We start from the raw sequence: 26,273 nt of genomic DNA, 5'->3' as shown, positions 1-26,273 counted from the left end.
ATGGATCTGGGAGATGAATTAGCCTCACCTTCACCTGCTCTTTTAGAGGAGAAATGAGTTGCATGGATGCTTTGCAGTATTACTGTATGTCTGCTGTGTTTATACGTTGAAGCTTAGTGTAAGAGCTTTGACTTCAATAGCTTGTGCAAACTTTGACATTAAAGTAAATAAATGCTAAAGCTGTGATCTGTGCTATTGCAGCAGCCAGTGACCAGCATGCTGCCTTTTCCATTTCAGATGCTGCCTTACAGCACCTTGCAGAGCTAAGAAAATTAGACATATCATGTAACAAAGAGATTGGTGGTAGCTTCAAAGACGCAGCAGCTCATTTGGCCAACTTGAAAAATCTTGAAGTCCTTGATCTCCACCAGTGCTGTGTAACAGAAGAAGACGTGACTGTTTTGTGTAAGGACATTTTAAGGAAATTCTTTACAAATATATGGTTCTGACTTCTGAAAATATCTCAAAGACATAAGAGATTCTGCCTAACCTAGTCTAACAGATCTCAGTACAGTTTTTGTTAGGCAGTTCTGGAAGTGCTTTATTTTTAAGTTATTGTACACTCGCTAAAACAAATAGAGAATAATCACATTAATATAGTTTCAGTTAGCAGCGACGACTTTTGGAAATAACCCCCATCTCATTTAATGTTAAATTCTCTACTTTTCTGTCTAGGATTTCAACCAGGGAAATTTCAACAGGAAGCTGTGTCCTGACAACCTTCCATACACTGTGTAATACCTAATTTCTTAAACATTCCTACTGAAAATGTCAAGGCTGTTCGTGGAGTAAAACATTGCTCATCATACCTTTGAGTGTCAAAACTTGGCCTTGACTTTTGGATTGATTTATAAAGAAAAGTAATGATGTCAGTCAAATTTATAACTACATATTTGTCCTAGATCAGTGGCTGTCTAACAAATATTTCATGTTTTCAAAGCCCAGGTGATACCTTTACTCTCCAGTCTTCAAGAGCTGAATTTATCCTCGAATAAAAATGTAGGAGTCTCATCTGCTCCTCTTCTTGGCAGACTCAGATTTTTACCTAAATTGAAATCTGTGGCCATCAGCAATTGTGATTTAGGTGAAGAGTCCTTTTCATCACTAGGTAAGAATGTTTTTTTAAACTGTGTCTATCCTCAGTGTCTTGTTGTGTGACAAAGATCTTAATTCTGTTGGCTGAACTCCAGAGATAATGGTTATGTTATACTACGTGCCCTGAGTAGAAAAGTAATCGTCTCTGCTCTGGTTGCCTTGGGATGAAACCAGTGCTTCGTGGGATCTGGTTGCAAGGGGAGATCACTGTATGTCTTCCCCCGTTACACCTGCCTGGATGAAGTCATTTGAGTCCTTTGTCTGACAGTGAGCTTTCATATAGTGCCTAACATGGGAAGAGGAGGAGGCAGAACAAGATTTTATATTATGCTGGAATTACAGTTTGGTTGTAAGACTGCATTTATTACATTTATAACAGAGGGATCTGTTAGTTACTGTGCATTGTGCAGTTCTGGTATATTTTGTGCTGTTTATCGGTGACATTGAAACCCACAGTAAAACTCGACTTCCTTCAGCAGAAGCAGCATCAAGCTAAACTGTTGTGAGGTCCCCGCAGGAAGAGCACGATATTTATATCGTTGCAATTATGTAAGGATGACATCACGGAAATCAGTGCTGTCAAAAGATACTGTGCATTTCACCTTCCCAGGTGAATTACAGTAAAAAATTGCTGGTTTTAAATTGATTTAAAATGTTGTAAAAATGAGCAGTTCTCCTAAATAGACCTCAGTGGGACAAGGTTGAGCCAATAATGTAAAGAGAAAGGCAAGAAAACTGTTCAGAGTCCTTAAGGATTCTATAGACAGGACCTTGTTATATTGTTTAATGAGAATAGGAGGTATGTTTGGGGGATTTGGGGGGGGGATGTTGGTCTGACTTTTATTAAGACAAAATAAATCATTCTAAGCAGAAGTAGGCAGCCTTTTAGGAGCTTATTTGCAGGTGAATTGCCGGTGAGATGTCTATTGAGGCCACATTGTTTTCTCTTACTAAGCAGAAGTTGCTGGTCTTAATCTTTTCAGCTGAGGCTGCCCTTCACCTTCCTGAACTGGAGATATTAGACCTTTCTTGGAATAAGTGCGTTGGTGGCAACCTAAAGCTGCTTTTGGGAGCACTAAAGCTTGCAACAGAGATTCAAGTGTTAAGACTGAGCAGCTGTAACTTGGTGGCGGAAGATTTGGCACTTCTAAGTACGTATGACATGGTATTTACTAGCAGTCAAGGAGCTGGTGCATGTAGACCACAATTCAGAAGGGACTTGTTCCATGTGCTGAGCACGTTTTTGCATAAATCAAGTGAAAAGATGGAAAATACAGCAGTATTTTTCCCGGAAAGGGTTTTCATTTTGCTGAAAGCTGTGTGCCCTGTTACATGCACAGTGCAAAAACTGAAAATGATAAAAATGCAAAGAATCACCCTCGCAGTTTTATGTATTAATACAAAACTGCAGCACGTGGAAAAAATGTAGGGTTTGAGTCTGTTTTTTATATCAGATGTTTAAAGCTGCCTCTGAGGAGTTTTATTTTGCTCAGTTGGTCTTTTTGGGTTGGTAATTTATGAGAAATATACATGCTGACAGCTAGTAAAGCAGGCACTACCAGCTCTCAGTCCATTAGGTATGTTTCTAGAGTCAAACTGTTGTGGGAGAATTAAAATAGAAATATTTAACCTACTTCTCAGCAGCTGCTAAGAAACTCTGGAAAATGGGAACCCAATGAAGGAATAAATTTCAGGATCCTTTTAAAGAAACCTATATATTTTAAAGCCATCCCTGTGATTCTGTGGGCCTGACTCATGGGTTCTGAGTGTCTGAAATTGGCAATAGCTGTGCAATAGCTACTGAGGCCCTGTAATCTGAAGGCTGGTGGGATAAAGCCTGAACATTTTTGACTTTACAAACATCACCCTTGATGGGTGGCTCTTTTACCAATTATACATTAATGATCCCAGCTCCCTTTAGGGTATATTAGGTCCATTACCCTCCCATAGTGAGAGGTGGATGTTGTAATCATGCAGCCTTACAAAGTTTTGCTTTTCTCTTTCTAAATCTCTCTGTATAGCCTGCCTACCTATTTTAATTAGCAATTCATATAACCTCCAACTGACTCAAAGGTGTTCAGGTTGCCATACAATTTTAACCTGACACTTTTGTTCCTTTTGAATGGTCTGTGTTTTAAATATTGTACACACCTTCAGCTGTGATAAAACGGTCTTTCTGAGAACAACAGTAAGTGATTGGTACGTTGTATGTTGCCAAGGAGTTGATTCTTGCTGTTTGACTGCAGAAAGGCTCTAAATAATATGGTATTAAAATACTCCTCTTCTTACTTATAAGCTTTTAAAGCAATTGCTAGGAGGTATTGATTGTGTTTGTGTGTGTCACTTCTTGCAGCGTTGCTGACGCAGGATGGCCATCTAGCCAGACTACGGAAGCTGGATCTGAGTTATAATAACAGCGTCTCTGACGAAGGGTGGATGGTTTTCTGTCACGGCTTAGCAGCATTCAAAGAACTCTCAGAGCTGGATGTCAGCCTTCGCCCCTCGTCCTGCCGTGACTGTGGGACATGGTTCAGTGAGCTGCTAGCAGCACTGACAAAGCTGCCTGCATTGGCAGAGCTGGGGATGCAAAGATGGGTCCTTTCAGAATCACAGCGGCAACAACTGGAAAGCTTTAATCAAGACAACAAGAGAAACATTCGTTTTGACTGCTGATGGAGGTTGGAGGTTTCTGGAAAGCCTTTCACAAGCAGCATATGAACCAAGCGTTGTGTGTCTTTGACTTAGAAAACTGCCCAGTTTTGAGTAATCTCTTCTCATGAGAGTTCTTGAAATAGTTCCAAAATTATATAAAACAGTTATTTAACCTTCTGCATACATAGATCCTTCCATTTATTAACGTATTCTTTCAGATTCTCTGAGCCATGCTTACGCTGCTATGGTGACACTACTATATATGCCTAATCTTCTTGTGAATACTACAATGACTGATGGCAAAAGAGCAATGATGATTTCAGACAGACACACTGCAGGCTTGCCAGTGGAAGGAAGTGGCTGGGGTATGCACTGGTGCAGACGGATGGGCAGTGTGATTATGGCCTCATGCCGATAAGGAAAATGACTCTAATGTAAAGATACTTGAAACCTCTATGTTTTAAAATTTGGTTTCTTCTTCCCCAAAACTTCTGCCCCTTTATGATAGCTTTAAAGCTACGTACTTGTGAGATTTGGAAAGCATCCCAACAACCCAGGATTATATATCAGTCCATTAAGAAGAATACAGAAGGAGCTGTTCTGCCTCTGCTCTGGCCCTCAATGCCATCTGATAGTGTAGATGAGTTCTGCATACAAAATCAGCATGAAATCAAGGTAAGAAATGGTTGATTGGTGTCTTTGCAAGCCTTGGGCAAAGAAAATGCTGCAGAAGGTTAGATCAGATATGTTCTGCTATTTTTGTAAGGATTTGGAATACAGAGTAATTCATAAGCATTCTGGGTTAGGCTATGAAAAAATTTCAGGATACTTCAGATGCTCCTTCACATCCTGAGGTGTTCCGTCTTTAGCTGGGTTGAGCTCCCTGCACTGAACCTTTATGAAATGCAGCACAAAATCAGACCTCGAGACTGAGGATTCTGATCCCACATTTATCAAAGCCAGTAGGAGTTCTTGGAGTGCCTTCATGCTCTCTGCATTCAGGATTAATCCATTAGCCTTTAAAACACATTGTGACATAAAACGTGTTCTTTCTCTTACCCTAAACATGGAGGAAACAAAGCCAGGGAAGCAAAGGCTATTAAAAGCCCAGGGCAGCTTCTAGCTAGGAGCAGAGCATCCTCCTTTGCACCCAACTGGGGTCCATACAAGTGGCTCCTCTTTTTACGTTTGATAATTTCTTATTTGGTGTTTATTGGATTTGCTTACATAGAACCAAATTCTGGCATACTGACTTGTGTCATGGAGCCTGTTAACTCACACATGAGCTCCAAGTCTGCAGTGGGATTATTCATTGGTAAGGTATTTTAGGAAGTAAAGATATTGGATCTGCCCACTGAGTGAGGAGTCTTAGAGAAATCCTGAGGCAGCCTGAGGGATAAAGTACTGCTCAATTAGCCCTGAGTATGTCTACATGCTGCAGCAGACTCCTGGAGGAGAGGCACAACAGGACCGTTCACTGGCACTTTCCTAACTTTCAAGGACCCCTCAGCAATTCCCCTCATGCAGATGCAGGTCAATATTCAGCTTTCAGCCTGGGTGACCCTTCCAACACCAACTTCTGACTGGTCAGGGCTATAAGCAGCAGCTAACCATGTTGCGCTGATAGCCCTTCGTTGTTTAATCCTTGATTTCACACGAGGGTCTCCCTGGACTTCCTGGTTCCAGTTTCAGTTCCACTGAGACAGGCACTTGGCTCCCCCAGCTCTGAGGGCTGTGAGAGGAACTGGAGTGCAGTGGTCAGAGGTAGTAGGGAATTGCTGCAAAATAGGATCAGCTGCAGATATGTTCAACCTCACAGTGAAGCAAAGAGCCCCTATTTCATACAGGGCTAATGAGGGAGTCTTTCAGTCACTCAAGCCAGGAGAATTATTTTCATGTGGAAATACTATCACCTCTGTTTAACACCAGCGTACCCAAACTCCTAATCACTTGTCTTCCTGTGACTTTCCCTCTCAAATCTGCCTTTGGTCCAACTGGGAAAATGATCCTCTGTCTGTTCTTTGGGAATCTCTGTGAATCACTCCTCTCTCACTTGAACCTCTCCATCTAATTCAGACTGAGGTGGGCCTCACTGCTGGGCTTGCTTGCTGTGTTATACTTGGGTTCCTCATTCTCAGCTCCAGGGCACAGTACAGACTCACTGTTGGTAACCTCTCCACTTGCTTTTTTGGATCCCCTTCTCAGTCCTTCACTCTTTCATGATTCTGTCATGCCTATTCTACCACTAAAAAGCTTTTATTAAATCACTTCTATTACCCTGTCTATCTGCCAGTCTTCCTGGAAATCTCTCTTCCAGTGTTTTCCTCCTCAGCAGTCTCTGAATCACGCTTTTCTCTGTGCCTCTTCACCTTCACTTAAGGTGAAAAAATTTCGTAAGACACCTCCAGACAGTCAAAACAGTATTGGTTACCTAGTAAGATGGAAAACCAAAACTGAGCAATCCCACTTTTCTGCACTTAAAAGTCCCCAGTTCTCTCCTGCCAGCAAGCGTATTACTGAGATTTCAGTATCAACAGGTTCAAGAGCCAAACGGCAATGAGATCCACGCCCTGGATGCGGATGTAGCCATGGCACTCAGAAGAGCGTGACCTGGAGCAGAGCTCTAGCAAGAGCTGAGTCTCAGTGACCCTGCCTTCACCACCTCCTTCGGGGTCCCACCAACTTCTCTTTCTCTGAGGCAACGCAGGCACAGGGAGGGAGAGCAGGACTAAAGTTCTGACCTGCCAATGAAACTAAGTAGGGGTTCTGCTCCCACCCGTTCCTGCAGTTTGGATCTGCGCCGTGGCTGGTCCTAGCTCAGCTCTGCGCTGAATGGATGTTGCAGATGGAACTCTGTAGGGGTGTGAAGAGTGACTGAGCAAAGAATAAAAACTAGGCAAGAATAGTGGATGTCTAACAGGTCACTGGTAGTCCTAGGAAGTGCTGTGGAGAGGTATGTTTGCATATAAATTCGGCATGCTAGAATCATTGCAGAATACTGCATTCTGCAAGCTCACTGTTTTCACATAAACCCGTTGTACACAGGCGTTTTGCAAACTGTCACCAAGCTATCTCAGAGACGAGCTATAAAGCTAAGGATTTGACAGCTTGCAGTCATTCAAGGTACTATAACTGCAGAGTGTCAAAACGTTAGGGAACATTATTGCAAAAGCGTAGAAATGCTTTTAAAACAGCTCTTTATCCTCTTGCAAGGTAGAAAGGTACTGTAGACTGTGGTGCAAGTGTTTATGTTCTGGCTGCCTGGAATCCTGCTCCGTATTTCCAAACAAGGTTTTGATAATTTATGAATGCAAAAGTCATTAAACAGCTGCTAGCATGCAGGGCTACAAGTATTGTTTCCTTCTAGGTATGGATGTACCTCACTGACTGGAAAACAGATTTCTCAGTATTGGATGTAAAATCCTTTGGAATTCAGAACGAACACTTCATCGCACCAAATTCCTGCAGATTAGATTAATTTCCAGTTAATCATCTGCCCCTATGCTTTGAGATAACGTATTCAGAATGAGAAATCTCAGAATATTTCAGCAGATTTGATATCTCCAGATTCAGCTGGAGCAAATGATGACAAAAGAACTAAAACAAGCTTCAAAAAAAATAGTTTTCATTGTAACACTCACTGATTGAAATGCTTTAATACTACTGCTTGTCTCCTACTCACTTATCTCTGCTCACGTTTGCTCTTCTTGTAAATGAGAAGAGTTCTGTTCCAGTTACTGCACAAAGGTCATTTTTTGGTGTTTGCTTTTTTTCCAGGTTTCTCTTTTCCCTTTTCTTTTCCTTTCTTTTCCATTTTTTTGTTTGCTAGACTCTTCAATGTCAACAGAGGTCCAATCCCCTTCTTGGTCATCAACCCATGCCACAGATTCTGGATCTCAAAAAGAGAGAACAGTCTGGTTACATTGCGGAAAAGGGTAAAAGCAAACGGTTGTGTGGAGCAGTATTACTGGTGGTTATTCTTGATGCAAAAAGTCAGACACACCGTGGTCTCCAAAGCAGCTCTTATTCTGCATTCAACCACATTGTTTGCAGCTTGACTGGCAGCCACCTGACTTCTTTTTTTGTGTTACTTTTTCAAGAGGAATTCCTTACCAGGGAGGACACTAACACTGCAGTCCTCCAGACCCTCTGAGCAGTAAATGACTATGTCTACACATTTTTAAATGCAATCACTTAGTTCAGAAGAGAAGTTTGGGAGAAACACGTTAGTTCATGAAGAAATAGCAGACACTCCAGAAGGAGAGGAAGAATTTTAGTTTCAGAAGAATCAAAGGCTAAGTGTTTGCCCTTCCTTCTTGCCTCATACTTTTTTCTGAGTTAATTCATTCCATGGCCCATCGGGTGATACAAACTGATCTTCCTTCTGGGGGAAAAAAACCAAACAAATGAACAAACAACCCCCCCCCCCCCCAAAAAAAAAAGTGGTTTGTTCAATGTGTCTGCACACTGTAACTTCAACTCTCTACAGTCAAAACACAGTCAACAAGAGTGGCAGTTAGATTTGTCTCTCAACAGTGTCTTGACTTAGAGGACCTGACTTGTTTTTAGGGGCAGTAACCATTCCGCTGTCGCTGCCCAAGCTCCATTGCAAGTTGCAAGGGCCATACTGCTGACTGTGACCTGGCGGGGCAGTGACAACCTTCTGCTACATTTCTGAAAGCTGCCCAGTGCTCTATTTCCTGGTGGTTCCCTGTGTTTTACCTTAACATGATCAGTTTTAGAAGTATGGCTCCACAGTAGCTGATGCAAACAATGTTTTAAGGTGTTTTTGATGTCGTGCAGAGTGCTCTGTAGGTTGTTCTACAAAGTATCTGATTACTAAAACCACGGCTGTGTGTGTACATTTGCGGTTGCTTTCTTAACACAGGTACCTTCACGACCATGGCTTTTTTACGCTTTTGTTCCTGTAAGTACTCCAAGATAGCAGATGTCCCCTGACAGCACACTTCGATCGGAGGGTCTGTCATAGGGTTCCCGTCCACAAGGACCACCTCCAGCTGCTGCAGGCTGGCCAAATCCTCGGGCAGCTGGGACAGCAAATTGTTCTGGAGGAGCAGTTTCTGCAAACCTGAATACACAAAAGCAGAGAGCTGCAACACAAAGAACAGGAATGATGTGGAATGCAGGAATTCCTGCATTCTCCCAGTAAACAGCATATGGATGAGGCCCAAACAATTCAGTCTGTGTATGGTAAGAGTTTGTGTATTGAAAACTCAAAGTGCCTCTCCAAGAGTGGAAGGCTGGGACTGGGGCTCTCCTAGCAATGCACTAACTTGGCTAGGTGAAGACTTTAACCTGGCAGGCTGGTGGCCAAATCCAGCTTTCGGAAGCCCTGCTAACTGGTGCACTGGCAGCACTAGTGAACTCAGCCACACGTGGAGACGCACTGGGGAACTGGGGAAGATGGGAAGACTGGGGAGCAACCCCAGAAAGCAGGTTCCTCACCACCGCCCTGGGGTCACTGGTGCTGACCCATCAGGTCTTCTCCCATCAGGGGTCCGCTTGGAGCTTGGAGACACCCCGTCCCTGGGCTCCTGGGGTTGGGGTGGGTCACCAGGAAGGACCTCCTGTCCACTTGGCTTGGGCACAGCACTTCCCTCACCCTCCCACCTCTTAGCCTCTGTCCGGTTTGGCCCTTACAATTACTGGATGAGCTCTGCACAATGCACTGCATTCCTTCTCTCCCTCCTAACCCCAGAATGCTTACTGGTATTTGTGTCCTTAGGGCCACAAACACAAAGATTATTTTTCACCTTGTATCTGGCATACAGACTCTGGGAGCTCCTTAAGGAAATTGTTGTGACAGTCAAGTATTTTCAAGTGGGTCAATGAGCCGACCTCTGGGGGCAGGTATTCCAGACAGTTATTCTCCATATACAGTTCTTTCAGATTCTGGAAAATATGTGCATATAAATTTTCAGAACTGAAGGATTTTTCCTTAGCTTGCTTTATAATTAATATGCAGAGAATATCAGTAAGTGCAGAAGTAAGGTTTAAAAGCTGAGACACCGTTGGGATAACTGCCAGATAGAGAGAGAGAGCGCGCATGAGTTTTAAACACTGAGTATTGATATTCTTCCTATTTTAACAGCCCTGGCCTGATGCTGTACCATGTACATAAAGAGATTAGGAGAACCTTCAGTCCTGCATTTGGGAGCAGCTGAAGTCCACAAAAGTGCCAGGCCACAGCAGCAAAAGATCTTCCCCCTTCTGTTGCTCCTACCTGCAATTTGATGATGTCTCTTGGCAGACTTGTGAATTTAATTCCTTTATTTTGTCCCAGGTATAACCTCTCTAACGATTCCAGGAGAAAGATTTCCATTGGAAAGATACTGAACTGGTTTTCAGACAGGCCAAGGCATTTTAAATTCGTCAGTTCTTGCATTTCCACTGGTATCTAGACAGTTGTCAAAAAAAAGATACAGTATGTCATTTAAGCGGTAATCTTAGAGATTTTATTTTTAGGGGAAAATCTCTAGGAAAAAGCTGTAGGGCTGCACTACTGTTGATTGTTTCCTCTGCTGTAGAGATTTCTTATGGGGTTGATTTTCTTCTTAGCAAAAACATTTGTCTACTTCTTCACTTCCTTTGTATGCTCAGTGCAGGGGAGAGTCATTTAAATGGATCAACTCTGAAAGTGGTTCTTTTGCATGAATTACTACTTCTGTAAATGTAACCCTTAAGAAAAAAATTGCACTGATAGAAATCTCCTTGGAAAAAAAGGAGTTGCATTTACTTAAAAAAAGGAGGTGTATTCTCAGACCTAAAACTGAGTATGTCATGCTTATAACAGCACAACTTAGAGTGCGTATCTGTTCATTATCAAACGAACAGCAAACGTTAACGATGTTAAAGGCATTAACAATATCACATCCATCTTAAAGTTGCTCTCTGCTCTGGTTCAGTTTGTGATGCTTTGGTTGTACACAAGGGCATCTCTTCATTTTCCCATATACATGAAAAAAAGACGCAAAAAACCTGAAGCAGTCCCTTCCCTCCAGTCACTATTTCATCTTTACTATTCCACACAAAGGTCAGTGCTTCTACATTCTTGCTTCTCTTTCCCTGTCTGAATACTCAGATGTTAGTAATAATGAGTTACCTATGCTCAGGTGTGTGCCAGGTGGAACACATCTCACTTTAGTAGAGAAAGGTGGGACTCAGCTGAAACAAAGAACTCAGACTTTGCAAAACGGGGGGGGGGGGGGGTCTCAATAAAATAAAAACAGAAACAAAGAAACAAATACCTCCTGTATTTGATTGTCATCCAGAGCCAATACTTCCAGGCTTTTCATAGTGCATATTCCTTTAGGAATTTCATCAAAGCAATTTTCACTCAGATCTAGTACCCTGACACTGGTTAATCTGGTGAAGGAGATGGGTACTGCGTGCAGTCCGGTGTTCCTCAGATAAACACGGGAAAGTGATGTCCAGCAGCGCATCTGGTATGGGAACTTCTCCAGGCTGTTACCAGACAATTTGAGATCTATCATTTCTGTAAGGTTCTGCAAACCTGGGGGAAGCTTGCGCAGGAGATTGTAAGACAGATCCAGCACAGCCAGCTTCTGGCAGTATTGCAGTGTAGGAGGAATGGAGGATAACTTATTAAAAGCTAAAAATAGCTTAACTAAGTTTGTCAACAAACCTACCTCTTGTGGGATGAGACTGATTAGATTTTCTTCCAGATCTATTATTTCTAAATTAGCAATTTGACAAACCTCAACGGGGAAAATTTCAAATCTATTTTTTCTGAGGTAAATTTCCTTGAGTTTTGTCAGGTTTGCTATTTCTTTAGGCAGACGGTGTAGATTGTTATCAGAAAGGCCAAGCAGTTCAACATGATGGAGGTACTTGCAGATCTGCACTGGGATTTCCTGCAAGTTTGTTTTGTAGAGCCTGAGCCGACGAAGGGACTGCAGGTTGCTGATAACCAGTAGTGAACTGTAAGAGAGGGGATTGTTACTTAAATCTAAGCTCAGAAGACGTTTCAGCTCCCCCAGTTCTTCACATACGTCCTGTATGTGATTCTGATCCAAGTAGAGAACCTTCATGTTCCTCAGGCGATTTATGGCTCGGGGGATGCTCACAATTAGGTTCTTTTCTACGTGCAGCTCCTCCAGACACTCTAGACTGAAGACCTCTGGTGAAATGGTTTGCAGTTGCTTATCGGCCAAATCAATAAAAAATATCCTGTCTGTGATGTATGTGGGAAAAAGAGTTTCATTCTCCAGAGCTTCATTCTCTGGAGATTCATTCTCTGTTATTTCTTGTGCAGTCTGAACAAGGTCATCCTCAGAGCAGACAGGTTCATCTTTAGGGTAATGGATGTCCCTTGTGCTGGCGTCCACGCTCTCCTGAGACTCAACCATCTGTGCTCCTTATTTTTAATTTCATAAGAGAGAAAAAAAAAATAAAAATCAGCAGTACTCAAACACCTTCTTGCACTAAATAAAGACTGGAAGAATTTAGCATTTAGGGACAGGTTCTAATCATGGCTGTACCACTCCAAAGCAATCTGCTTACATTCCTTGACATCAAGGGGATGTGTGTACAGCAGGACTGTGACTTGGAACCCAGCATCCCGACGTGCCCCAACAGGGGGGTCAGAGGGTGGCCTTTGTGAAGTCAGTGGGGCTGGAGGAAGCATCTTCCTCGGTTCTTAATTTAAAAGTGCTGAGTTCCGTCTTCAGCTATGCTGACTGTAAAGCTGACAAGAGCCTTCCTATAAAAAGGTGCTACCTTCTTTTATAACACTCGGTAGTTTCTGAGCTGGAGAGACACCAGTAAGCCTGGTATCTGATAACCTTTAAATTGCAGTATTTGGACTGTGAAAGAGTAAGAGGTGGAAAGGAGCGACCACCTGGCTGACTGTGTCTACAGGAGTGGGTGGAGGGCACCTTTTGGCTGACATTTAAGATAAACTGAGGGAGGAAGGAGAGGTTGAAATCAGGAGGCAACCATCAGTCACCTCCTACCTGAGGCCCTTCACATTCCCCAGGTGCTTTCCCCAGGTCACCAGAACAAGGAGGAAGAACTGAAACAACGGGGTGGGGGAGACCAATGCTAAGCTCTGCAGTCTCATTCAAGCACTGTATAAGGGCATTTTCTTTTTTATTAGCTCTGAATTCAGCGTTCTGGAGTGAGTCCTGCATCTTGTGGGGTGAGGAGAAAGCGTGATCCCAGCTCAGCCCTGGGTTTTACTGGGGTCAGTGGAAGGATCTCCTCAGTGGAAAGGACAGGCTAGGGCACCTCCCAAGTAACTGCTAATCCCCATAGCTACGCTAACTTGTGCCAAGGCTCCTCGGAGGACACAGGCATGCCACTGACTAACACATTCTGGGGCTAAGCAAGCCCGGTGTGATGGGCAGTGTGTGACGGTGACGCTGCCCCTGCCTGGCCTTCAGGCCTCTCCCCGCCGGGGTGGGACTGCTGCCAGAGCCCTGAGGGGACACCGGCGGCTGTGGCCTCCTCCTGCGCCTCTCACCCACGGGCAGGCTGAGGCTGCCCCCCGAAAAGCGGGCCAGGACGCTTCCTTGGATATCAGCTCTGTGGTAACGGGCCCAGCTCATGGAGCGGGTGTGCACGGGGAGGGTGCTGAGGAGCCGGGAGCAATGGCGGGGCCGGGCAGGGCAGGGCAGGCTGCCGGGGAAGCAGCGGCCGTGGGGATGTGCTTGCTGGGTGTCACCAGCTGTCTGGCAGCCTCACACCCTCTTATGGGCTTTAGGGGGACTTGTAATGGCCATAGATGCTTGCATTGTACTATCACCAGTAATTCAGGGGCTTGTATCTTTTTGTGTGGAAGCTGGAACCTAGCATCTGTGAAGAGCAGGGTGCTGTGGTGCTCGGTGTGAGCCTGCTGTTCAGGCGGGACACCCGAGTCAAAAGGTGCCTCCTGTAGCTGCCACGTGCACCCCAGGCCCCTTTCAAAGCTGCTGCTTTTGTATCCAGATCCCAAGACACTGGGGGCAGGAGGGCAGTTTGCTGCGGGCCTTGCAGCTTTGCTGCTCTCAGTGAGGCTGAGACTCCTCCCAAAGCTTCCCACCTTCGTGCCTCTGTTTGGCCTGATTTTCTCAAGTAACTGCAACACGGTGGATTAGATTTAATCACAAACTGCAGGAAACAGTCCCTTTTACAAGGAGAAGGGATCTATCTATATGAATATTATGTCTAAAGGCTCAGATCCTTTGTGGTGGCAGATCAGGAATATATACACAAGCCCACGTTTTTTTCCTTCTTTTTTTTTTTTTTTCCCCTCCCTCTGTATGTCAGTACCTATCTGTTATTCTTTTGTTACATTTGAATAATTGTAACCCTTTTCAGCCCAAGCCCACTTTTATTGTTTTATATCTCCCAGCACAACAGAACTTGCGTCCATGGAGATGTTGCTAGGCTGCTGTAACGATGCAATAACAGTTTGTTTTATTTTCAAGCACTGTCATGTCAGTTCCTCCAGACCTTCACCAGCAGTATTTGCAGGCTTGTCAAAACCTGAGCCAACCTGAAAACCCTTTCATTGCTCGTGTGCTTCAAGAAGCTGATAAAAGTGATAACATGTAAGGAAATAACAAACAGCATTTTTCAGATTCTTCTGAACTCCTTAAACAAGAAGTGGGACAAGGAATTGAACAGTGAGAAAGTGTATGCAGTTTCAGGCTTAAACACAGATCACACTTAACATTTACTGTAGAAGTTTTGGTTTGACTCATCTTGAAATCATATTTCAGAAGTTTGTAGCTGTATATCCCTTCTGGACAGCTTTACAACAGTTAAATCAAAGGTGAAAAGGTACAGAATAGTGACTTTACATCCCTTAGAGAAGCCAAACCCAGTGTCTATAGTTATTCTAACTCCCTTCCTTTTGTCTTGCTCCTGTTTAAAAAGCCTCAGCTGCATCCGGTTAGCTTCCAGCTGGTAATGCTTTCCTGAACTGTCTCTGACAAGGTATAAACCACCCAAACTGTCTCTCTTTATGTGGCAAGATAGGGCTTCTTCTCATGGATGCTCTTGGGAGCAGGATTAATTGTCATTTGGAGAGAGAACCCAAGAGAAGATAGTGTAAGGTAGTGGTTTGTGTTAGCTTTTTATTTTGGGGGTGGGATAGAGTAGATAAAAGAAAGGTAGCAAGGTGATGATAAGGTAACCTCCAGGATAGTTTCTCTATTTTCATCTGCCCTCCCCTCATCTTGCTGTTTCCTGCTCTCTGTGTATGTGTGGTCTTGCAGCTATGTAGTGTCTTGAGAGTATCAAAATGGATAGAGCTTAGGTACAGGGTGAATCATATTGTCTGTTATGGCATTACCACAGCTACAGCAGCTAACTGCATGCAAGAGTACTAGTGAGGTTGCACATAGATACGCTTCTTATCTGGAGAGAGAATTCATTTTTCTGTATCATTTTCCCTCTCCTCATGTGCTTAAATTTTTGTGTTACAGGAAATGGACAAAAGGGATCACATTAAAAATAGCTGGAAATAATCATTTAGTGCCTGTGCAGAGAGTTACAGATGAAGATCTTCAAGTTCTTGCCTTTGTCTTACGCAGTTCTATATTTGTCACAGGTGAGTTTTTTTTTTCTTTCTTTCTGTGTTTGATGTGCTAATATTGTGGTGGTTCAACATCAATGGGGAGCTAAACATCATATAAAAAAATAAAAAACATAAAACATAAGCAGTCTTGCCTTCAGCCTTAGTTCATCTTTGTTTCTTTTTGTTCGTAGATCAATTAATTGTAGGTATACATTTGTCTCATTCTTCATCTTTTTCAGGTTTGGATCTTAGGTATAATGTATTGACTGATGTTGGAGCAAAGCACATGGCAACATTCCTCCAGGTGCCAAAATGATGTTTATGTTTCAGCAATATGATTTATTTGGCTATGTTAATATTTCTGTGGTGTATTTGAGACAAGAATGCATTGGTTTGGCAGAATTCCACTAATTTTGGCTTTCGTATCCAAATCCATCCCACTAGAATTTCAGATTGCATTCTCTGGGGGACATTTTTAATTTCTGAGAGCAAAAGAGTTTGATATTTATCTAGGGTGTCGTGAAGAAGGAATGGTGGAATAAACCAGAGGGCTTTTAGGCTTACATTCAATTAAACTAAGGATGTAATGGTAGTGTCAAGTGTGCCAGGGCCTTTGTTTCAGATACTTTATCCTTTCTATTAGCCTTTCTGTGGTTCTAAACATAGGAAGCTTTAATGTTTCCTTTCTGTCATTGTTAGCACTTGAAATACAGACTGGAAGTGGTGAGTTTCCACTCTGTGCCTGTATTTCTAGAGCTCAGGGGAGTGCCTTCAAGTTCACAAAGTACCTGGAGGTCTACATCTGAGCTTAGCCACCTGCCTTGTTGGGTCATATGGGTTCCTAGGTGGCTATTGTAAGCCCCATGAGGATTTACACACTGCATGTTTTTCTGTCTCTCTCCTCTGATGTACTTTGGCATTCTCAAACCACTTCTCCAGATCAGGTTCTGTCTGTAAAGCAGTGCAGGATGGAGGTTGTAGGTATGTGTATGACACATCTCTTTTGAAAAGTTCAGGCATGCTCTAGAAAAGAAGTCTCATTGCTTTCTGCTGTATTTGCTCCTAAGGAAAACTCAACTCTGTGGTACCTTAACCTGATGTTTAATGATATTGGTACAAGCGGAGCAGAGCTGATAGCGAAAGCCCTCCATGTGAGTATTAGTCTGGGAGATTTAGACGTTGGCATCCAGTTTGATATTTTTTTGCTTTTGATGAACCGTACTAGTTGTCCTGCCAACATCAAAGTTGGCTGAAAGGGCCCTCTGTCTTCAGCCCATTCAGCGTTCTGCTGTAACACAGGGATTGCTTGTTTTCCCAAGGCAGCCTTCAGAAATCAGATTTCACGCAAGAGAAAGTTGCGCTGTGCTGCCATTAATACTTAATTATCACAACTATCGCTCTGGATTTTTCTGTGAGAAAAATGCTATGCTGTAAGTGGTATAATGCTATCAATATTTTCCTTTGAGTTGTTTTTTTTTTTAATTTTGTATTACATTTGCCTGTACCTTGATGTCAATGCTAGTCTCAAGTCAAGATGTCTGAGACGTATTTTCAAAGCTTTGCCTCACAGCAACAGCACAAAAACATGTTAGTTGTTTTTAACGTGGTTTCCTAAGGAAATGAGGCTTGCATGTAATACTTGTTGTGTTTATGAAACAAGGCTCTCGTGCGCTCTTTCTTCCTCCTTCATAGTCTTTGAACTAATTTCAACTAAATCTGGGAGGCCTCCAAAACACTAAGGTTGTAGGGTAGAGCTGTAAAACATCGGGCTTGCCAGCATCCCCCAAAGCTATTTGTGCAGCCCTGAAGCAGCGTTTGCTGAGCTCATCCTGCAGGCAGGTGGCAGGACCTGACCTGGGCTCCCTGTGGGTGAGGGGGGAGGAAAAGGGGACCAGGGACAAGTGGAAGACATAAAAGCCATACAAAACCAGGCTTCGTTATATCTTCTGCTCACAGAACTACTTGTTTTTGTAATCTCTTACCTAATCAATTATAATCTCTGGTAAAGAGTACGGTGGTACCGAGGAATTAAAAATAGAAAACTGCTCTGCATTGCACTTAGGACTTCATCAGTTTAAAAGGTATTTTGCATCCATTGAAATTCTATGGAGAGTTGGGGAGAGCCGCTGACTTCTCTCAACCTCTGATCAGAACTTTCTACTGGCAGTCCTGCAAAGACTGATGCATTGATTTGACTGTGTAAAAAAGTCCTACTGAAATTGATTGTCTTTGCTGGGCTTTGATTTCAAAGCCTCTGAGAAATACAAGCAAACTTCTGCTTTCTTAAAGGCGCTTTGTATTCTTGTTTAAGTGAGTTTTGGTATAGCTTGCATTTCAGTTGCCAATGTATGCAGAAATACCTGCCTGGATTATTTTCACGAGTGTGCAACTTGTAAACTTGCTTGGGAGAAACAAGTTTTCAAATAATTAAGTTTTGCTTCCAGACTCTTTATGTGCTTCTGCTGTGGGGAGCTTGCACCAGCTGCTTAGTCAGTGTTATCACTTGGGTGCAGTTCTAGAGGGATGTTTGGTCTGTGTGGCAACTAGCAGGATTCACAGGAAAAAGGACAGTTGTTTAGTTGTTGTTCTTGTCGTTTGAAAGGGATTTTTTTTTTTGTCTAGAGGAATGAAACCCTTGTATATTTGAGAATGACTGGAAACAAAATAGGAAACCAAGGTGGAATGTACTTTGCTTCGATGCTACAAATTAATTCCACCTTAGAGAAGCTAGATCTTGGAGACTGTGATCTGGTAAGTAAACCAGTAAAATTGTCAGCAGTTACACAAGTCACTGTACGTGTCAGTGTTACAAAGATCCTGCAGTGCTTGCTTAGAGGAAGTGCCCTCTGTTGCCATTGAGTTTGCATCTTGTGATGGCTGGAGGTAACGCAATGTATAATAATGCAATGTGTGCTTGGAAAGGTGTGTTGCATAAAACTCTGAAGTCATAACCAATGATATATTCGAGTCACTGTCCCTGGGAATTCAGGTGCTTGGCTTTCACATATTCCAGCATTGTTTCTCTTGTTCATTTTTTGTTATGCTAAACCCTGTGTGATCCACACTGAAGAAGGGGGTTCTTCTAAAGCATGCAGTGCTATAAAGCCTGAAAGTCACCCTCCCCATAGCTCTGTTGCTCCTGTCAGAGCTCGACTCATAAAGGACTTAGGTGTGGCAGTGCTGAATTGAGTAGGAAGGCCCCTAATTTGATCTCAGATAATTTGCTGCCTCCGAGGTGGGTGTTGAGACTCCCCCGAACTGCCCTGGGAAGGTCAGGAAGGTAGGAATGGCTCAAGGCACTAAACAGAGTGCTTCCCACTCCAGCCAGTAAAAACCATGGATGGCTTTAAACACCTTTGGGGTTACGGCAGCAGGTAACAACTGGAGCTGTGAACGTCCTCCAGGTGGTGTGTCTTTGTGAGGCAGCCTCAGTGGGGTTGCAAGGTGGCTGTGGTTCTTCTCCCTGCCTAGGAGAACTTGGTCCTATGTCTCGCCTGGCAGGAGAATGCTCCGACCAAGCCAGAAGTGAAATTGAGGTGGGCTGCTCTCAGCCTTCTGTTAAAGCTGCTTGTTTCTCAGGAGAAGTGTACGTTGGGCATACAGAGTAAGCTGCACTGTAACATAACAGTTGTGGCCATCACCTGGAGGTCAGATGCAAAACTTTATTATATTTGTTTACTGGAATCGCAGAATTTGCTCCCACACTAGAAGGGGGAATACCTTCCAGAAACTGCGGAGGTTATGGATACATAAACAAAGAAAGTGTTGCTGGAGTAAGATTTATTTGAACACTTAATATGTTTATGCTTGGTAGGAAGCTGACAGAGTTGTTTTAAAATGAAATAGCCTCAGGTGTAGACCAGCCTAATTGGAAAGGAACATAAATGCAAGGTAGTGACCAAACCAAGGAAATACAGAAATCCACATCGGCCTGTATTCTAGACTCTGACTACTCTGTACCACGTTAATTCACTTTTAGTACGCATTTATCTAGTGGATAAATGTTAGCTAAGACTTTTACTGAAGACCTTGGGGAACACACACAAGCTATATTTTGCTTCATAAATTGGGAAAAATGAAGTACAGGATTAATTAAATAGACAAAGATCTCTCTGAGATGCATTATTCTTGCTTTTTATTTTCTGACTTGCCAAATTTCCTGGTCATTCGTAGTTCTTAGTCTAATTCCATTCTGTTATTCCGCAGGGAGTTGGCCTGTAAGCGCTTGCCTACAGCACTTACATTTCTCCAAGGTACAGGGAGGCAGAAATTATAGCATTTCCAAGCAGAGCCCATTCAGTGTTTTTGACCTTCTGACAATCAATTCTAAGAAGTCGTGGTAATGTAGTAGCTCGATCTATACATTGGACAGGTTTATCTAAAGGGTTTGTTTATTTCCATTTGCAGGGCACGCAGTGTCTGATAGCAATAGCAACAGCCCTGACTCAGAACAAATCAGTCAAAGCAATAAACCTAAATCGTCCTTTACTATACAGCCAAGAGGTACGTTGGTAGACTGCAGTGCCAGCTCAGTCAGAGAGAAGCATAAGTAAAGTCCACGCTGATGTATTTATGGAACTAGACTACAGGACTCTGGGTTTTCTTACAAAGTGACGTAATAATTAAAAAAAAAAGGCATGTAGATTTTTATTATTATTTTTTTCTGCCACAAGTTTTGTGCCCTCACAAGCCACCCTTGTTTAACTAGGAGGCTAATTTTTTTAATCTTAAGTGTCTTTCTTGGTATGTACGCGTATGTTAAACAATGGGCTAATGGAGATGACTCGGTATTACTGAACGCGGTATTCCTTCCGCTGCCAGAGCGTAGAGAATTTTATGCATCATTCAGCAAACCGAGGGATAAAAGCTGTTTAGCAGAAATGGAGGGGAAGAACAAAAGGCTGCTTTTTATCTGAGCAGTGTGGTACATGGGCAATTGCCAGAGGCTGCAGCCTAAGGAAGAAAGGCATACTTTAACAATATGCCACATTCACTGCGCTGTGTGGTTCTGTTGTTTCACTATGTGAACTTGAAGCTTGAATTTAACAAGTGAATGAACCTCAATGTGAAACCTATGCTGCATTTGCGATCCAAAACAAAGACACAGACCTGCCAAAACAATCAGGCGCTGGAAAGAGAATCAGTAAGGCAGTGTCTGCTGGGGGCAGCACCACGGGCCACTGGATGGGTACTTGTGCACAGAGGTGTGGGCTTTCACCTGCAGGCATGCAACTGCTGTGAACGGCTGCTGGTCCTGCTGAAGCCTTGGCCACAGAGCTGGTTCTGCCAGGCTGGCAGCAGTTTTCAGCTGCCTGTGATGCATACCCCCATTTTCCTGATGGCAAGATAACGTAATTAAACTGTCACGAAAGCCAGATCTTCCCATATCCCAAAAGTAATTTTAAGAGTTTAAACAGATTATAGTTGTTTCTTTTCTACAAGATAGGTTTGATCTGCCTAAGTATAGTTTTACAAGTAAATTTAAACTACTGGTATTGAAAGTAAAGGCCTAGTCTGCATCTGTGAGAGTTTCTCTTTGAGTTCCCACCTTCAACCTGATCATCTTCTGAGGCCTCTGGATTGCTCCCTTATTTTTGACTCAAAGAATTCACTCGGTTGCTTTTGTAATCAAATGTGACAATATCAAAATGAATTTACTGTGCCTTACAGTGACAGGGCATATTTTTCCCCACAGCAATTCTGTCTCTTTTCTTGAAATAAGAGTGTCATGACAAAATGTTTGTAATGTTAGTGAGGGCTGACTCAAACATAGTTTTTTTTAAAAGCAATGTCTGGGAGGGAAATTGATTAGATATAATGATTCAAGCACTGATGCTCCTGATATTTGTAGGGATGTATATAGCACTGTAAGTCTGCAAATACTTTTGTTATTTTTCACCTTTTATGAGTTCTAATAATACATTGTTTCCTTGCTATTTTTAATATGAAGTTGTAATATACAAAATAGCACACTACTGATGAAAAAGTTTTGCTGTTGTGCATCTCTTACTGAAGCAAGACCATATCTTATTCTAAAATAGTTTAATAAAACTTAGTGTATACTTCTAGGAAGAGACCACAGTCCATGTAGCTTCGATGTTGAAAAATAACTCTTCTCTTGTGGAACTACATTTATGCAAGCATGAAATTAAAAGCTTTGGTGTAGAGCGACTGTGTGAGGCATTGTATGAAAACTGCAGTCTGAGATACCTTGATCTTAGCTGGTAAGAGTTACTACATGACATAGCCTTGACTAACATTAGACACTCATTTTCTTAGCATTCTTTTAAAAATATATATATATATGCATAATGTCTTTCAGTAATAGGATAACTCGTGATGATGTGAAATTTTTGGGAGAACTACTAAAACGGAACCAAACCCTGGAAATACTAGATCTTAACTCAAACCGAATAGAAGATGACGGAGCCGTCTACTTGAGCAAAGCTTTGGCTTTGTACAACAGGACTCTTCAGGTGTTAGTATTTACGTAACTTCCCCCTGGGGCTGCAAGCTTATAACCACTCAGGGTAAAAGGAGCCCAGACTTTGCAGTGGCTGAATTGACACAAAAATCATGTATTTTTGTTTTGATTGGTAGCATAAAAGTCAGGAAGTTCCAAAACTTTTTGTCCAGCTGAGAAGGAAAAAAATGTGAGCAACAGATTGCGTGGGGTTCATTTGCCTAAGCATAGGTGTCTCTGCCATTTCAGGTGTCCTGAGGCCTGTGAGAGATCCGCAGGGTGCTGCAGGGAAGCCACACAAGTTCTTTTGGAGGCCTGCAGCTGGAGGCTAGGCAGGGCGTACTGATGCGTCTTACGTGGCACGAGAGGCTTGTGTTTAGACAACCAAATGAAGCCGCCTGTAGCTTCACAAGAACGATAGGAGTAAAATGCTAGGCCAAGAAATGCCGTGCAGGCCATAGTGCTGATGCTTCATGTTCGCCTTCCCTGCCTGTACTTGTTTTGTTCATCTTGGGTCCATTGCTGCGTGTAGCCTGATAGATGCTTGTTCTTCTATCTTTGGGTTTTGGGTTGAAGCTTAGATGGGTTTTGTAGAGGGTCTCGGCATCTTGCATGCGATTCGCAGCTTCTAGTCACTCTAAGGGGGATGAGGGAGGCTATGGGATCTGCTTTGTTCTTAAAGCATAGGTCCCTGTGGTGCACAAGCGTAAACAAAGCAGGATCTGTAGGGCTCCAGAATTTTAAGATAATCAGATTCCATGCAGGGATAAGGCTCTATATTTGTTGATTCTGATCTTCAACAGATAAGAAAATCCTCTGTTGAAGTTAGCTTCCGGGTGAACCCAAAAGGGCTGTAATCTCTCCATCGGGGTGTATTTTGTAGCCCGCATTAAACCGTGCCGGCAGGATGTAAAAGCTGATCAAAGGTGTTACCTGAAGCCATTAGTTTTAAGTAGCAGACTGAGGAGGTGGTGGCTGCTAGGTGCCTCTGAAAGCCTTCCAGGTTCACTAACATAAAAATAACTGCCGGTCCGCGAAGATCAAAGCTTAGCCTGGCTCCGTGCCAAGGCCTGGGCTTCAAAGCACACTAAAGATGAGACGTGGCCACCACACAATAAGTCACTGACACTGGAGAACTAAATAGTGAACAACCTGGCTGTGTGAGTCACGGAAGTGCCTTAAGAAATAGCACAATTCCATGGCCCAAGCTGCCTCTAGCAGCCTGAAGAAGGTTTTATAATAGGACTGGACTTAATGCAAGTATCTCACTGCATTATTAATAACAAGTATAGAGTTTCATTATACATATAACTATATAAAATCTATAGTAATATAACTTAGTAAAAAAATATTTTTAACTATGATATGGGAATTGAGTGGTGTGGCACATCTGCATAACTCTTTTCTCTGTTTATTAGGTTATCAGTAGTAAGCAACAATATAAGTGGCAAAGGCCTCGTCACTCTTTCACAAGCAATGAAAACAAACATGGAACTTTCCTATATTTATATCTGGGGGAACAAATTTGATGATGCCACCTGTATGGTAAGTGTTTGCTTCTGAACTCTTCTGAGAGTTTTTTTTCTTAACTGTTTTTCCCAGCCACTGGGAAGAAGCACTTAGTGAACAAGATGTGTTTTTTTTTTTTAATTAAATCAAACATATTATGATGCTACTGTAGCAAGTCACCTGATATCAGCATACTGAAACAACCAAGTACTTGACTATTGTGTTATACCTTCTAGATCCTTCCTTGCAGTCAAAGTACAATATTATTTGTCAGATTTGTGGTTTTATTAATTGCAGGCATTTTCAGAATTAATTCAGACTGGCCGTTTGAAACCTGCTTGTACAGACGTGGAACCCTATGAAGTGGATGGGCACGTTTACCTTGCAGAGCTCTCCCACGGCCTTAAGAAGCATTACTACTGGACACCCAGTTGTGGGGAGGTAACGAACAAAGCTGCTAATGCCAGCCTGGCAGTTGGGGCTGTTTTGGAATATTTGTAAGGTAGAAGTAGCCTGAAGCCATAAATGCTTGAGGTTTTTCCACCTGGCTTCTAGTGAAATGGATGACATCATACTTACTGCAGGTTGTTTCTTTAGAGTCTCTAGTCTAGAAGGAGTCTAAAAACACTTGGAAATGGTATTAGAGATGAGATATTGAACCAGTAGCCATGAAATTTGTTACTAAATAATACCCAATCTATTAAAAGCCTATTAATATGAAAATGCGTTAATTCTGCTAGTCATTTCTGTTGCGCGTGCATCTCCTTTAGGGACATGGCTTCGTGGGTGATATTGGTGGTAGTGGGATGGTTGGAGGTCTTCTCCAACCTTAATGGTTCTGTGATTCCATGATTCCTTTGCCTTACTGTAATTAGATGTAGTTCCATTGCCCTTCCTGGGCTGCAGTTCCTGCAGTCAGGCTTCCCTGTGGTAGGGAGAGCCTGCAGGTAGTAGTGTTGTTTTGTCTCTGCAGGCTGGATGCCAGCCAGGCAGACTGAACTGATAAAAGCTTCCACCTAGGACTGCCGCTGGGCAGCAGCTTTGCTTGAGAGCAAATCAGATATGTGGTAGAACAAGATTCCTGTTTGAGTAAATGCATTTGTTGCCACTGCTCTGTTACGCTCTCCTTTTACTTAAAAATGGCATGCTTGTGTTCTTTATCCAAGAGTACTTTATTTTTTATCCAAGTTAAATGAATTTAAGCTGTTAGCCCCAAGAATGCATGAACTCTAAAACTAGTAAACCTAGTTCAGATATAGAAATGGTATTTTGATTAACTTGCTGTATGTAGTTCTTTCTTAAATGACAAATGAAAATCACCACTGAACTTGGTGTTACTTCTTCCTGTCTCTTAAACTAAAAACACTTCCATCATTATAACTGTGTGGCAATTCTGACATATAAATAACACAACATATGCATATAAAGGTAGTTAAAATTTGTTTAATGCTTTGGATACAAGCTGCTTAAAAGTTTGGGAATCACTCAGATTGTTTCCTTTTCCATCCATTCTGCTTATACCTGTAGGAGCACAGATCTTGTCAAGTCTAAAACAACAAAATGACCCAAGTATGACAGAGGTTTGCTCAAAGGTTTTCACTAATGCAATCTTCTGCATATCTAAATGTGCCTGATTTAAAAAAAAAAACACAACACTAGTGTGAAGTACATGTAACAAAATAATCTGTAAACGCGTGTGCACACAGGCAAAAGACCTGTAAAATGGAAGTCAAAAGAAAAAGATAGGAAAGTAATTTCAACAGTGTACTTAAAAAGCAGTGACGTGTATTACCACAGTGGTAGTGTAGAAACAGAGAGGTGTATGGATACACTTTATCAATCTGAAATGACCAAGGTGGTAGTGGTAGCTACTGTGTTGTTGTTTGTTTTAATATTTAGAAGATAAATTAGCTGGGCTTTGTTGGTCCAAAAATTGGTTAGTATCAGAGGACTTAGACCTCCTTGTCAATCAACTTCTGTGTAGTAGAACAAACGTACCTGCTCAGTGGACTTACCTCTGTCTCTGCTCCCTCAACCTGCTTGCCTGCTAGAGCCAGTGTTTAGGACCTGAGCAAATTTTCTTCACCCTCCTGACCAGGAGTTCCCCCACGTTCTCTTCACAGAACAGCTTAGCAGATGTAATACCCAAAAAGTGAGTGCAGAGCAGGAGAACGGAAATTTATTTACCTTTCTGGCCTGCATATGGACATCTTAACCTGTGACCATCCCGGTTAGCACAAATTTGGTCTCTGGTCACCCTGTGAGAAGCCTAGCCTAGACAGCTGCTTGTGTTTTAGCTGTTGTTGCACAGGAAGAAGAGAACAACAAAAACAGAGGTTGAAGGTACAAAGAATGTAACTGTTTGAGAGGGACTTGCATACTATCAGAATTGAAACTTTTTAAAGTAGTAGATGAGCTGTAATACTGGCTTGCATTAGCAAACATTGTTTTTCTGCATGTTGCTTCTTTGGAGCATTGCAGGTTGTACTGTGATACTCTAAAGCAACTATTCTTAGTGCTGACACACTGATTGGAGAATTTCTCGCCAGAAAGACCACTACAAGATTCAGATTTAGGTATCACTTTTCCCTGTATCTGTCTTTCCCTTGTCCCGTACATGAAGTTCAAGCTAACTTTAAACTGCTGTGATAACAGGTAATCAAATCTAGCAAGTCAATTTCAACTCTACCAACAGCAGTGTTTTATTTTTAGTAGATGTGATAAGATAGCAATGCTGTTGTACACAAAAAATTAACAGCATAATGGCATCATGTTCAAAAATGCTAGCGTGTTTTTTTGAAATGTTTTTCTCCATGTGAACCCTTATTTAACAACAGGAGCACTCTGCATTATTGATGAGATCAATAAGAATAGCTCATAAGAAAGGGCTACAGTGTCATTCTTACTGACTTTTGTATAAACAGATTCCTGCAAGCTATAACTACTTATACCAAAAAAAAAAAATAGGTATTGTTTAAAGAAGTCTGTGCCAAAGACACTGCTTTCCTT

At 42.4% G+C, this 26,273-nt stretch overlaps 3 protein-coding genes and 1 long non-coding RNA gene across 7 annotated transcripts in view; 2 read left to right on the top strand and 2 right to left on the bottom strand.

Annotated features, from left to right (window-relative positions):
• Positions 1-8,609, top strand: part of LRRC31 (leucine rich repeat containing 31) — a 54,543-nt gene extending 45,934 nt beyond the window's left edge. For both annotated transcript variants that reach the window (XM_080605418.1, XM_080605419.1), the window contains 5 exons: positions 238-405; positions 941-1,108; positions 2,079-2,246; positions 3,449-4,422; positions 6,285-8,609. In XM_080605418.1, the coding sequence (XP_080461544.1) occupies positions 238-405; positions 941-1,108; positions 2,079-2,246; positions 3,449-3,768 (824 nt within the window). In that variant the 3' untranslated portion in view covers positions 3,769-4,422; positions 6,285-8,609. The remainder of the gene's footprint in view (positions 1-237; positions 406-940; positions 1,109-2,078; positions 2,247-3,448; positions 4,423-6,284) is intronic.
• LOC308200174 overlaps positions 1-25,895 on the bottom strand; it is an 87,215-nt gene extending 61,320 nt beyond the window's left edge. Inside the window, exon 1 of the long non-coding RNA XR_013955310.1 lies at positions 24,914-25,895. This is a non-coding gene — a long non-coding RNA (uncharacterized lncRNA). The remainder of the gene's footprint in view (positions 1-24,913) is intronic.
• On the bottom strand, positions 8,012-12,761 carry LRRIQ4 (leucine rich repeats and IQ motif containing 4). The gene is made up of 5 exons (XM_080605420.1): positions 11,016-12,761; positions 9,992-10,165; positions 9,522-9,660; positions 8,640-8,836; positions 8,012-8,131 (listed from the first exon to the last, which is right to left on the bottom strand). The coding sequence occupies exons 1-5, from the start codon at positions 12,135-12,137 to the stop codon at positions 8,069-8,071; spliced, it is 1,695 nt and encodes a 564-aa protein (XP_080461546.1). The 5' UTR covers positions 12,138-12,761; the 3' UTR covers positions 8,012-8,068.
• Positions 12,911-24,917, top strand: LRRC34 (leucine rich repeat containing 34). 3 transcript variants are annotated; one of them, XM_080605423.1, is made up of 11 exons: positions 12,911-12,928; positions 14,199-14,321; positions 15,201-15,325; positions 15,532-15,596; positions 16,360-16,443; positions 17,915-18,043; positions 19,700-19,795; positions 21,362-21,516; positions 21,615-21,770; positions 23,174-23,300; positions 23,562-24,917. In XM_080605423.1, exons 2-11 carry the CDS (start codon positions 14,206-14,208, stop codon positions 23,763-23,765), a joined length of 1,257 nt encoding a protein of 418 aa, XP_080461549.1. In that variant the 5' UTR covers positions 12,911-12,928; positions 14,199-14,205; the 3' UTR covers positions 23,766-24,917. The 3 variants fall into 3 exon arrangements, with proteins under 3 accessions (XP_080461549.1, XP_080461548.1, XP_080461550.1); XM_080605422.1 differs by lacking the exon at positions 12,911-12,928 and adding an exon at positions 13,119-13,319; XM_080605424.1 differs by lacking the exons at positions 12,911-12,928; positions 14,199-14,321 and adding an exon at positions 14,693-14,828.
• Positions 25,896-26,273: the final 378 nt, after the last annotated feature.

The sequence above is a fragment of the Anser brachyrhynchus genome (assembly GCF_964034855.1).
Source record: "Anser brachyrhynchus genome assembly, chromosome: 9".
NCBI lineage: Eukaryota > Metazoa > Chordata > Aves > Anseriformes > Anatidae > Anser > Anser brachyrhynchus.
Note: the sequence above shows the minus strand (reverse complement) of the source record. Positions and strands in the feature narration are given on the sequence as shown.

What these genes read in the sequence shown, in the direction of transcription:
- LRRIQ4 (XM_080605420.1), bottom strand. Translation starts at nt 12,137, where the DNA reads ATGGTTGAGTCTCAGGAGAGCGTGGACGCCAGCACAAGGGACATCCAT. An exon ending in GTCTGTATGCCAGATACAAG is followed by an intron (nt 8,837 to 9,521) that starts GTGAAAAATAAT and finishes TTGTGTATTCAG; the next exon opens with GTTTGCAGAAACTGCTCCTC. An exon ending in AAAAAGCCATGGTCGTGAAG is followed by an intron (nt 8,132 to 8,639) that starts GTACCTGTGTTA and finishes TTTTTCCCCCAG; the next exon opens with AAGGAAGATCAGTTTGTATC.
- LRRC34 (XM_080605423.1), top strand. Translation starts at nt 14,206, where the DNA reads ATGTCAGTTCCTCCAGACCTTCACCAGCAGTATTTGCAGGCTTGTCAA. An exon ending in CAGTTCTATATTTGTCACAG is followed by an intron (nt 15,326 to 15,531) that starts GTGAGTTTTTTT and finishes CATCTTTTTCAG; the next exon opens with GTTTGGATCTTAGGTATAAT. An exon ending in TACAACAGGACTCTTCAGGT is followed by an intron (nt 21,771 to 23,173) that starts GTTAGTATTTAC and finishes TCTGTTTATTAG; the next exon opens with GTTATCAGTAGTAAGCAACA.